The sequence below is a fragment of the Betta splendens genome, chromosome 11 (assembly GCF_900634795.4).
Source record: "Betta splendens chromosome 11, fBetSpl5.4, whole genome shotgun sequence".
Taxonomy (NCBI): Eukaryota; Metazoa; Chordata; class Actinopteri; order Anabantiformes; family Osphronemidae; genus Betta; species Betta splendens.
Window position 1 is genome coordinate 12,563,379 of NC_040891.2, and position 13,067 is coordinate 12,576,445.

The window sequence follows — 13,067 nt, forward strand, 5'->3', positions numbered from 1 at the left end:
TGAAAGACATCAGGAGGGGGGGAGACGAGGGAGCGAGGACATGAAAACACATCAGGGGGAGGAAGGGTGAGAGGAGCAAGGCAGAGCGAGCATGAAGACATAACAAGCACAAAGACGCGTCTCCGGGGACGTATTTACTTTTTGTTGTGATTAAGTGCATATAGAACACCTGGAACAACATTAACGCAGTGAAGAGGATATAAGATAAAGACATAGAAGAGATGGAAATGATTAGGAGGTGACAGGGAGTTGGAAATGTCTGGGAATCACATTCACCGCACTGCAGTAATTTAATTTACACCAGAATAACAGACATGAATCAATTGTTAACACAATAGCGACCTGCAGCCACAGGTACAGCAGCTCTGCTCTCTCTGGGATGAGAGTGGTCGTGTGTTAAAGCACTCACTCCTCTATATGTTTGAAGAGGCCAATTCAAACAGACTGTGTCAGGAAGCTAAGGGTGCATTCTACATTGTGTTAGAGCTCTGAGGGAGGGCTGAGCCTAGAATGATCCAAACTGGATGGAACCTGAGGCTGAGGAGACTGTCATCGCTTTCCAGACTCAGCAGCTAAACTCTAACGCATTAAATTCCCTGCGTTCCTTCGCCTGCTCCAGTTTGAGCTGCTGTAGGGGGCACTATTGCCTTTGTCTGTGTCCATGTGTCACAGAGGGAGACGTCTGGTGGTCATAGGTGCCAGTCCACTGTGAGTCCAGGGAGCCCTGCACCCCGTTCGCAGTGTTCCGAACAGTGCGTTGTGTGTGAGGCGTCAGCTTGAAGCTCTCACAGAAGCCGTTTAATGTGAACGACTCCTGTGTTTATACAGCTGCTTATTTGTACGATGAAGTGAAAAGTGTGGGGAATTCTTTAAACCACTGAGCAAATACATGCAACGCTCCGACGCGGGGGGTTCTGTCTGATGGCACCGAACGGCCACTGGACGCGGCTGAGTCTGGACCCGGGCCCAATGGTTCCTGGGAACACCGCATCATCTGTGACACGGGCTGAAGTATTGTCTGGTGTCGACTGGGCAGCACATGCTTTATGGGACACTTAGCGGTTGTGGACTCACATTCCAACAAACTGCCTCACTTACGGGTAGCGGGACGTCTATTAGCTAATTCCTGCTAGTGAGGAGTAAAACACGATGTGTCAAGTGTGAAGTCTGCTACCGCTCTGAGAAAGAACAGGCTTTCAGGCCGTTCGCCCTCCGTTCTCCAGAGCACATCACGGGGATTTTCGTGCTGACACTTTGACAGGATCCTTTAAATAGTCTGTGGCTGTGTTTACCGGCTGCGTCACGCGTTCACCACGCCGCCATGTGCTGCTCTTCCTGTCAGGGCCCATTATGCGCTCAGTGAGAGGCGCAGAATCCCACAGATGAGCCAAGTGATGAATTCAAGAGGACGACGCGCTTTTAGCGGAGCCGTTTTTCTCTGCCGGCGGGAGGAGACCACAGACGTTTGGGGCATCTCGTGATTTATGGTAATGAAACGCATCGGGACGCACGCATCTGCGCAGCCAGGCAGCAAATTACCAAGAAACAAGCGCTCACCTGATGGTTCCTGTTGAAGCTGGGAGATACGATTGGTCAAGACTCATTTGAAAGCAAAATATTGAGCCATGAAGAGAATCATTTACTCCATTTAAACAATGGGGAGAAGTCGGTGCGTTACCTTCTCAGTCACTCACTGTGACTGAGCATCAGTGCTTATAGTCATTAAAGGACTCTTACAACCAAAATACAAAATTTCCCTTTTTATTCCTAATTGTAATGAATGATTTGTTTGAGTGAATTTTGGAACCTTTTCAGTTTCCAAAGGTCGTGCCAGCTTGATTTCCCCTGCGTAGGTGAAGGTGGCAGCTCAGAGTCGGAGTCGAGCGCATGCTGTTAGACACATGGCAGCGATTAGCCTCCTGAACCGCGCTCTGATTGGCCCATTGCAGAGGTTAATCACCCTGACCGATGGCTCGTTTCCTACTGGGAGGCCGTGGAGGTGTCTGGCAGGCGGAGCTCTGCTGACACACACCGCCATTTACTGTAGCTCCTCTGACACGTGAAGCAGATACCGAAGCAGACGACCTGCTTGGAGCTCTTGGACGAAGCCAACGCTTCTTGTGTTCAAAATCGTAATTTTCTCTGGGCAAAATATGTGAACAATGGTTCAAATCCAGTGAAGAGTAGATTTACATCACAGTAACAGCCAGGAGGGTTCCACTGGTACAAGGCAGATACCTGCCAATAATTTTAAATAATACATTTGGTTACAGGTAAACTTTAACTTCATTTCTATGCAACTCTCCTAAAGGGAAACTAGGAGCTTATGATGACTGGGTTCAAGTAGAAAAAACTTATCTCAGCATGAGCCTTGGAAACAATAGAAATCACCGTGTTTTGGAAGCCAAATCTCTGCCAATTTATTCTTTATCCCCACATGGAAAACATATGAAAGGTCTATCTGCGTCCGGGGGGACGCAGGCTATTAGAAATCTCATGATTCAAGAGCCCGGCTGTCTGAAAAAGACAGGTTTCTGAATCAAAATGTAACGGTTGGTTCAAAAATAAACAGGCACGTCTCCGGTCTCCGACGCTGAGACTAAACCCTGTAAACCTCAACCTGTGTCTGCGCATACTGTACATCCCTGAGCTGTGAGTCAAATAACTATAAGACGGTTCAGATCCTGGTCATCTGCCTGAAAGCACGTGTCATTACAGTTTGTAGCTCTTTACAGTAACAGCATTACGTGTTGTGTAACACACTTTTTTTCAGTGTATACTATACTTGTGTCTCTTCATTATTTAACTTTTTTGCTTGACTTAATTTTTCCCGTTATGCATTTCGACACTAAGCACAGTAGGATCAATCAAAGTAAAACAAAGAAACTTTGATGGATGACTGTTATTAACTGAATGTGTTCATTTTAAGTTTATTGTTCCAACAACATTTTTGGGTCATCAGATTACATTTGATTTCATTATTTTCCTTTCTGAGCCAATGCTGCAGCGCTGCAGCCTAATCATCTTTAATGACAGGGGCCTTTTTCTGCTGTTTATAAAGATAGTAACCCCTGCAATTATGGCAACCTTAGTCACAATGAGCAAAAAACAAAAAATAAACAACAGGGCTCATTTCACAACATTATGACTTTGTGGTTTAATCGAAACTTAACCCACTGAACCCAAATTCACCCCTGAAACTAGTGTCCACAGGCTTTGTACAATCATTAAAACAACATGGCTCATGTCAGATTCCTCTTATGTGGCTGCTATCGTTTCCTGCTCTAATGTTCTACTCAGTCAACTCTAATGATGACCATGTCTTTAAAAGCAGTGAACATCAACAGAGACACCTGAAACCACAAGAGATTATAGATTTGAATTGATCAGAATGACAGTGTAGGAGTTCTACTCATATAAATGTCACATGGACATAATTTAGGTATAAAAAGTCTGACACTCGCCAGAAAAATGAAACCTATGGAGATCACGCGTGCTGTTGCAACTTAAATCTGCAAATATGGTTCTAATTTTGGCGGCTGTGAATCGGGGGCTTTCCTTGGTGCTAACACACTGTTAGAAATGAGCTTGGACTCTGTCTGGGTCTCTGTTTTCACAATTAGACTTGTGCTTAGGGCAGAATTAAGAGAGTTAAGTCTGGGCATCCGTCCGTTCACATGAACGGAGATTGTTTGTGTCAGATATGATGGATGTACTTTATGCAAATACTAAAGACCTTCATTGTTGGAAACTACAGTGTTCAATTTAGTCTTCAACTGTTGTACAGCTTTAACCACTGTGCTGTTGTTGGAGTCTTTTAGCTTAGAATATGACTCCATGTACATGACTTCACTTATAAAAGATTACCAGGCCCTTTTTCAACAAGTAATATTTGCACACCTCCCTCCCTTCCTGCAAAATTACCGCAATTCCTGTTTGACGCAATACGTAGAGTGGATGAAACCCGGCTGGCAGCAGGACATGCGTTTCCTGGCTGGAGATGCACGATATTATTTATGAAAAATGGTGAGTCGTCAGCATCCCCTCTGGTCTTCTCTTATTCTAACAGGCCTTCAAGTGGTGCTTGTGCCTTGGATGAGTTACATGTTTTAATCCCTACAGTGAGGCGGGTTGTGTGTCTTTGTACGACGGAGCAAAGGGCCGAGTCACTGCACCATATGAGGTCTGCCTCTCGCTGACGCAGGCTGTGTTCCAGTAAACCAGAGCAGATGGCAAGAAAACAATCCGAAACTAGTGGACCGGTCATATCGCTTACGACTATCGCCTATGTGTCAGAGCAATAAATGCAATCTGGAGCGCTTGTCGCAGATTATTTGACATTTAAAAGCGAGGAGGTGCCAGAGGGGAATGAAAGGGGAAGGCGGCAGGGTGGGTTTGTTCGGGGCCAGGCCATCTGGCTTGCTTTGGCCTGTGTTTCAGAGCAGCACTGTGTTATTATCATACCACAACTATTTTCAAGAACAAATCTATTTATAGACATCTGCATGTTGACTGGACATCTATTCCACGGGTCTGCCTCTAAAGATGGAGAAAATGAGCCGGGGGGATATTGACGTGTTTAATTTCGCACAATCAATAAAATGATAAGGCTTAACAAAAGTGGCAACGTTGTCTTGGATACCACAAAAAATAGACCTCAAAATTTTAAAATCGATCGGTATTTTTCAAGGCAGAAAGAAGACTGGACGTATCCTCAGTTACACTACTGTACATCCTCACAATGAGGTCACACATTGAATGAATTCAGAATATATATATATCAATATATCAATATATAAATGTATATATATTATTTCCCATTCTATATATTTATTTCCCATTTGTTTCTAATCCATCTTCCTACACGCTCCAGGTGGAAACTCCTCAAGAAGTCAACCCCCTGTCAATGCAAGACAATTCTTTAAATTGGACATGGCATCTAGCGTAATGGCCTCCCTGCGCTCCTCTCCAGAGCTTTGCTAAGAGAAATAGAAGAATTGAGGAAAAGGTCTTTTAGGCAACACAATCTTGTTTCTTATTTCATCATTCATAGACGAATGCAAGACACATTGCAACTAAGGCGACCTCTTATCAGACAGAACCAACCCTCCAGTGGAAACTGTTGTACTGGAGATGTCAGGCGACCTCCTCCGAGGCCAGATTTTTGCTCGAAACTCTGGAATTTGCTGCAGTTTTCCACATCTGAGGGAGTCTGGCATCTGCCATAGTGAGAGGCTTGTTATCATTAACCCCCTCAAACGAAAACAGAAACCTTTGCCTTAGCAACACAGAGAGAGACAAAGCGTCAATCAGAATGAGAGTTTTCAACGAGGAGACGACGACAGGCAATACATCTGGGGTGGAAGGAATCTGCAAGCAGAAAAACCTCGCCACAGATTACAGAGAAGATCAGACATGAGTGAGCTGTCTGGAAGGTTCCTAGCCACTAGCTGGGCTCAAAATATGAGCACTTTCACCATTCTGTCCTTTATTTCAGCCCTGCTTGCTTCATTTGTCCGTTCTTAAGTAATAAGTGCTAAACACAGAGTTTTGAGAGACACAGAGAGACAGGCAAACAGAATTACCTGTAGTTTTGCTTCTCACTGCCAACCTGGAAGCGGTCGTAGAGCGAGAAGGCCTGGTGCCCATCCCAGTCCGTCAGCTCCACGCGCAGCGCGTACTGCCTCTGGCCGGTCAGCTGGTGCACGTACTCGTTGCCCAACCAGTGCTCCGCGGACACGCTCCCAAAACCCTGAAGGCACCGGAGAAACAATGGGCATGAAGGTGGTTCTCGTCTTTTACTGGACATCGTTCGGGGCTGTGGCCTCTCTCTTCTCGGACTCATGCAAATGTTAACAGCAGAGGATTGTGGAGTGAATCAGATGAAGATTTTTTTGTTTGCATTTGTTCATTTGTCTCCTGTCTGTGACTAAAATAGGTCAGAACAAACAGTTCCAGATCACCAGCTATGTGGCCCTTAATCTGTCACCACAAATTTCTGCACTGCACAAATATTTAGCATTGTACTGTAGTTTAATCTATCAGAAACACACACATGCTTTTGGCTCCACGCCTTCGATGGACACACTTTATTTAGCTATAAAGTAAAGGACAAGTGAAATCAGTACCAGCTGAAATATACATGCACCTTGTTTTATTTCCGTCTCCTACTTTAGTCACACATGTTAAACTCATTATTAGCTGAAGAATTCTATATGAAAATATACACTGCATGCAGAGACACTCCTTCAACAATGTGCAACAGCTCATATTTGATCAGAGCGGGACCCGGACCGCCGGCAAAGTGCTCCTGACAGCGCGAGCGGCGCATTGCAGAGGGGAGCGGGATGACATTACAGCCCTGACAGGAGAGTCCAGACCGCTCCATTAAAGACTGGGGAAGAGGGGGGACGAGGAGGGGAGAGGGGAAAGTAAATATGGGGCATTCCTCTGGACTTAGGCATGTCCTGCCGAGGGGTGGAAGAGAAAGTGACGGGGGCTTTTTTCTCCGCAATTGATCTCACTCCTGATGAGATGTTCCGTTCCGACTGGCTTTCAGCTCGGTCCAACGTTGCCAACAGTGACCACGGTTTATCTTGAGAATCCTGGACAGAGACAAGGCTTGGACTCCAGCTCTGTTGACAGCTTCGTATGGTTCCGGTGATTCACGGCGCTTCACACGCGAATCTGATCTGTATCCTTCAACTCACAAAAGATGGGAGGCGATGGTTGGACATATTGTTGGACGCGGCGCCGGGTTTGAGTTTCAGTCAGACTTTGTAAAATCCCTTTTTTTGGTATCGGTAAATCTCTTCTCAGAACTGATGCACAGAGATAAATTCGAATTATGGTGCAAGTCCATTACTCAACACTTTCTCGTCATAGCGGTCCCCAAAGCCATCGGACGTTCATCGGTTGGATAATAAGCTGCTATTTAACACTTACTTTTGCTCAAAAGGGGATATTTTTCCATGTTGGATGCTTTCATCGGGATTTGTGGTTTCTACTACAGAGGCTGGATGTTCTAGAAGGATCCATTTCAGCAATGTGCTGTTTTCTGAATTCCAGTAATACAACAACTACGCGCGCCAACCAACCTCTCGTTACTGGAGGTTTAAACTTAATAGCAACAATAAGCAAGAACTGTGCATGTGATTTGGTTGGGATTCGGTATAAACACATCTGGGTTAGAGTTACTGTGGGTAACAGGAAGCTACTACATAAATGCAGCCATGTGTGGCCTCCTGTACTGCACCTGTTCAAAGTGTCTCCAAGCTGCTGTGTTCAGACCTCACATCTTTATTTCCTTCTTCTAATTGGTCTTTATTGCCCAGTTTCCCTTTTATTAATTCTGTCTGTTGCTTTTAAACCTCTCAACCTTTCAACTTCCTCTTCAAACCCGCAGACATTTTGAAGATCATTTTAAATAAATGACTGTTACATTTCTGCCTCTCTCTAGAAATGTCAAAGTTCTTTGGAAGTCTCACAAACATGAGTGTTAGGTGGTAAAACAAGAGCAGCAGAAAGAACGGAAAGATTTAAACTTGAAACAGACAGAAGGCAGGGAATGGAGGCAGCGCCGCCCGTTTCACGGTAAACTGTGGAAACTGAAGGAAGGAACACGCAGGTGACTTGCACCAGTGATGCAAGTGCCAACAATAACATATCCAGTTTGCCATATAAACACAGCGGAGGTTGGAGGTTTTAACACCCTCAGTAAAAGCACGCACTGACTTCTCCTTCACGGTGAATGCATGAAGCAGCTGACATGGCGCTGAGCACCGCGGACACGTGTTGTTTTCAGATTTAGCTAATAATTTCCTGTTGGAAAAGAGGTAGAATAACATGTCACCAAAGCCTTGGCCGAGGAGCCCAACAAGTCTCAGACACCCCAGACAATAATACTAATGCAAACGCGAAGCCGGGGCTGTTGCAGTGGAGAAGTGACATCTGCTCAAAGTTTCCAAACAGCCCTGGATCAGTCGTTTCAGCATGTTTAACACAGGCCAAAAAGCACAAGCCATTTGTCATAATACCCCTGAACATAAATGTATTGTTGAAGCAGGATGTTTTGGTAATCGCACAACTTTGTAATTCATCCTTAATGGTTATGGATGAGTGCTTTCTCTCCATTTCTGTCTTGAGTTGTTGTTTTGTGTCTAATTGTCTTGCTCTTAATGGATATGGATGATGGTGTAGATACTGGCGAGTGTCTCTTATCTCACCATCTTGTACTCCTTCCACGTTCTCTGGAAGTCCACGCTGCCGTTGTCTCTGTGCTGGATGACCGTCCACCCACCACCGGCCGTTTCCATGTTGCAGAAAACCTGCACAAGTTAAAATGAGGAGATGTAACGACGGGTGGAAAACGCTCACAGAAGGTGACGGATCAGAGGTGGGTCTTGCTGTAACCGCAAGTCTAATGCATCCAATGTGACTCTCAGAGGCTTCAACAAACAGTGAAGGGTCATCCGGCCAATTATGTAGTGTCAGACACTCCTTTTCCCTGCTTTCCTGATGAATCATCCTTGGGAATGTGACGTATGCACGTCCTCTTCAATTTAATCAGTGTCTCTTATCCCTCACTAACTCCCCAGAGATGTTCCTCATTAGAGCGCCTTGTTCCTCCAGGATCAAAGCGGTGGTCCAGACTGGACACATACCAGCAGACACCTGGGCGTAATGTGGCCCTTAACCTTGGACCTCAGTGTGTGTAAGCTGATAATGCAGGGCCGGTGTTCTATCGCCAGCGTCGCTCTTTGTTTTGAGGAGGGGAGGCCAGGGTGGTGTAGAGAAGGTCCTTCACCTCCGCCAGCCCACAGCTGAACACACACCAGTGCAGCCTGGGTATCATTAGGGAGGTCCCCCAGAATCATTTTCTACTGGTTTCCAGTTCATCACTCATGGCAAACATGCACAAAACTCACACAAGCAATCATTACAAACCTTCTCCCGTCAACCAAGATAAAACACAAAAAAGTTTCAGCCTCTCAAAAAGCCCCAGTTTACAACACAAAAAGGATTTTGATGGAATGATCTCAAGAATAATCAAATTTAAAAAGCTAGAGTCAAGGGTTAAGTTACTGTATAGGTACATTTTCACATTCAGTCAAAACTCTTCCAAAACAGATTTAAATATTATAATCGCAGGTATGCAAATATATTATAGAAGTAAGCACACCCACACACACACACACACACACACACACACACACACATACACACACACACACACACACACACACACACACACACACACACACACACACACACACACTTCTGCACTAATTGTCGCCCTCCTGATTAGCTCAGTATCCTGTTTCACATCCCTGTTTCACACCTCGCCCCCTCCTGCTGCAGCGCAGCACCCAAAGCTGTCCAATGTATTTTCAGCTTTAGACATTCGCGCAGCAGCTCACGCCCGTCATTCACACTCATCAAGTGGATGATGTCCTGCGGTGACTCGAGGGGGAGTTGACTCTGCTTCGACTCAAAGAAAACCGGTGAAACCCTGCACTGTGAAAGTGCTGGTTAGATGTGATGAAGATGCTGATGCCCTCACACTGCAGCCGGCCGCAGACCGATATTGTGGCTTCTCACCTTTTTGGTCTCCTGTGAATTGACCTGGATGGTGTAAACGCCGTTCTTGTGGATGCCGGCCTGGTAGAGGTCGGCGCAGTCGCGGAGCTTCTTCTCCTCCTCCGTGACCTTGGTGCTGTTTGGCACAACTGTGAGTGCGACAAAGAAGCAATGCACTATTACTATTACAAGACTGACTAGTTCAGAGAAGCTAACACAACGTTTACAACACAATGTACAACACTTTCTGTTTTTACTGAGGAAAAATGACTTTAAAGAAACTTCCACTTCCCCACGCTACGCTGCACCTAAAGACAATGCAGCGTCTTTCACTGCAATGGGAGGAGGATGGATGTTAGATTGTAAAGTCACCTTTGCCACCATGAAAGCGGCTTCAGACCGTTATTTAACTCAGGTGAGGGCTGGTCTAGTTCAGCAAACCACCTGCTATCGCACCCATACATTTCATATTCTGTTCTATTCCAAGTGGAATTTGCACATCCCATAATAAACTGTATGACAGCGAACACTTTCAATAATGGACTTGAACCTTTGCGCTTTGACTGACAGAGCTCAGGTGCTACAATAGCTGATACACCAGATACAGACACAAGAATAGCAGTGTCCATGCAGATGATAATGAAAATGTTAGCGTTCACGCAAACCTTGTGTCAAGTATGGAGGTCATTGTTCCCCAGGGCTTAATAAAAGGTCATTTATTATATTTAACATCCATGCATCTCAAAGGACAGCATATCTAAGGAGTCAGAGGCAGCTGCTGATTGGTGAGGTCTCCCTGTGGGTGTTTAGCAACTGCCAGATATAATCTGAGGGCGACCAACATAGAGACAAGCAGTTAACTGAGTGGATGAGCTTTCACTTCATGAAAATGCCTCAGACATTTCCATCTGTGGGTAATTACGGCAGCACTATTTTGAAACCGAGCAAGGAGCTAAGGACAAAATACTACAAGCTATAAATTTCAGGTTCCTGTTATAACAAGTGGTTTATATTTACTTTGCTAACTCTTGTTATTTCCTTCCGTTTGTTCCATGTTTCCCTCTCTTCTCCTTCGTCCTCTGTTCCCACTTCGTCTCTGGTTTCACACCGTTGTTTTTATTGTTGGAAACGTTGAGTAGAAGAAGATGTCCGTGCAAAGTGAAATGTGACAGCTATACTTAGCCGTCGCTTTGATCCCACACTCCTCAGCAAACAGCTTCCCAGCGGAGGCCGGCTGCTTATTTGGGTGAACTATCGGAGCATTTTGACAAAGTATTGAGTGTCAGGAACAAGAATCTCCTGCTGTGACAGGTTGACAGAGCGGACCCTCACACCCCAGACTCTAATACAACAAAGGTCGGCCCTGTCGGGCGGTAATTTACCCCAAGCTGACACACAGTGGGGCACATCTTAGAGGCCAAGGGGATCATTGTCAGAGGGGAATGTTCTGGTATTCAATCTGTAATAGAGTGAACAATTATTTCACAATCGCCTTTGAGATCTCCCTTGGCGAAAGGAGACTGTCTGCTATGGAACTGGACGCTCCAGTGTAGGAGCGGCTCCACTTGAACAGCTTGCTGCCCAGCTCTCCAAATATTATTTATGTCCCAATATTTATTTACAGAAAAATATTTTGTGGTTCAGTGGGGACTCGTATTCAGCAGGGGGTTCATGTGAAACAACCAGCAGGGCTTGGGTGTTTGCATAAATCAGCACCGTTGCCAAACGAGTCCAAATAGTAGAAGTGAAGTGAGTAAATAATGGAGCTTAATGGAGCGCTATAGACATCACTGCTCCCATGTGACCATAATCAATCTCCAATAACTGCTCAGAATTAAAGTGATTTATACAGATACATGTTTTAGGAAGGATAAATGCAAAAGTCTGGTGCATAATAAAATTGCTTTTCCCCTGAAACATCAGCCTGCATCGACCTCTGAAGAAGGCTACCATTCACAGCAAGCAGAGTCTCATCATGTTAACACCAGGTGAATTCAATTATCTCACCCACTTTGACCAAAACATATTGCTCCATTTAGCAGCTTTCACAGCATGTGTGCAAACACTGCGTATAATCGTCTAGTTCCCCTGTAGTTCCAGGAAGGGCGCCGAGGTGACCAGCAATAAGAGCGTGCACTTTACAACAATAGGTGTCAACTCAGTCTCCCGCTCAGTGATGCAGAAATATAATCATGTGCAGCAATTCTAGCACATTGTCATGTTGGACCATTAAACACTTTCAAGCTTTGCATGGAACCTTGTAATTCCACTCGCTTTGACTTCAAGTAAGCAGCTGTAAAAGTGATGAATGATATTCACATAGTGATATGATAGAACACTGTAAAACAAAGTCGTAGCAGCCAGAAAGCTTTACATGAGGTTTCAGGGCTGAGGTCAATTACTGTTAATAACCGTTTGTGGCTCATTGCATCCTAATGAGGTTTAGGTAATGACTGCAAACTTCACTGTTGTATCTGGCCACATCACAAATATCCTCCCAACCCACACTTTGCATCGCTGCAGTTAAAAGCCCACGATACAAAACCCACGCATGGAAAACGGAAAACTACTAAGTATGGAAATACAGATTCAGGGACAAAATGAGGCTTAAGTGAGTGTGTGTCATCTTCCCCAAAGCGAAGTCAAAGATGATTTGGGTCCAGGATTTAAAGGAAATGCTGCGGCTCAGCTTTCAAAACAAACCCTAGCGCAAGCAGACGCCACTTCATGGCATGAAACGCTAACCCCTTCCTCAAATGAAAACACAAATCCGTTTCCCAAACAAACAAAGGCCCTCCCCTCAACACGCCAGCAAGGAGCTTTCTTTGACGCTGGGGAAAAATAGTGGGTGCAGGGTGTCAGATGATCACTGGGATCTACCCACTCCTTCAGCACCTCTGGACAAGCCTTCCCCCAGGACCTATTACAGTTTGACTTATTCTGGCTGGGGTGAAGAAAAGGCAGGACCTCTGACCTACACGGCCGCCTCAACCTTCAGCGACATCATGGAAAAGGAAGGGACCAACCACGGAGCAGCAGCGGCGTGTTCCATCGCCTCTATGCTACTCATGAAGAGGGGAATGGGTTGGGGGGTTCCCTGATCTACCGACCCCTCCAGTGCTAGAAAAAGGTGATTAAATGAATGGTTGACATATATAATAAGAAAAGATGAGGCAAAATGATGCAAGTGTTACACACACACACACATAGAGATAGATAATGACCAGTTAGACTAAATGGTCTCCAAAGACCTCTGGTAATTAGATGTAGCACACACACAAATCCAGACTAAACAGATAGAGTGCGAGCAAAGGCTGCTGTTACATTCACAAAAGGGAGTAGAAAGATAAATACAAAGCATGTGTTAATCATGTGCAGCACTTACCCACTCATGACTTTTATGCCCTTGTTGTTTCCTGTCTGATGGGAAACCTCAAGAATCACGGTAGGCGACTTTGCAGGAAACCCACGAATGGAAACGAGACTGC

At 45.2% G+C, this 13,067-nt stretch overlaps 1 protein-coding gene across 4 annotated transcripts in view; it reads right to left on the minus strand.

The window, feature by feature from the left end:
* Positions 1-13,067, minus strand: part of angpt1 (angiopoietin 1) — a 33,536-nt gene that overhangs the window by 3,498 nt on the left and 16,971 nt on the right. For 2 of the 4 annotated variants that reach the window (XM_029166968.3, XM_029166967.3), the window contains 3 exons: positions 9,601-9,728; positions 8,226-8,327; positions 5,586-5,752 (listed from right to left, as the gene is read on the minus strand). In XM_029166968.3, coding sequence (XP_029022801.1) covers positions 5,586-5,752; positions 8,226-8,327; positions 9,601-9,728 — 397 coding nt within the window. Of the gene's footprint in view, positions 1-6; positions 5,220-5,245; positions 5,371-5,585; positions 5,753-8,225; positions 8,328-9,600; positions 9,729-13,067 lie in introns of those variants that run through there. The other 2 variants (XM_055512950.1, XM_055512951.1) reach the window with 2 other exon arrangements.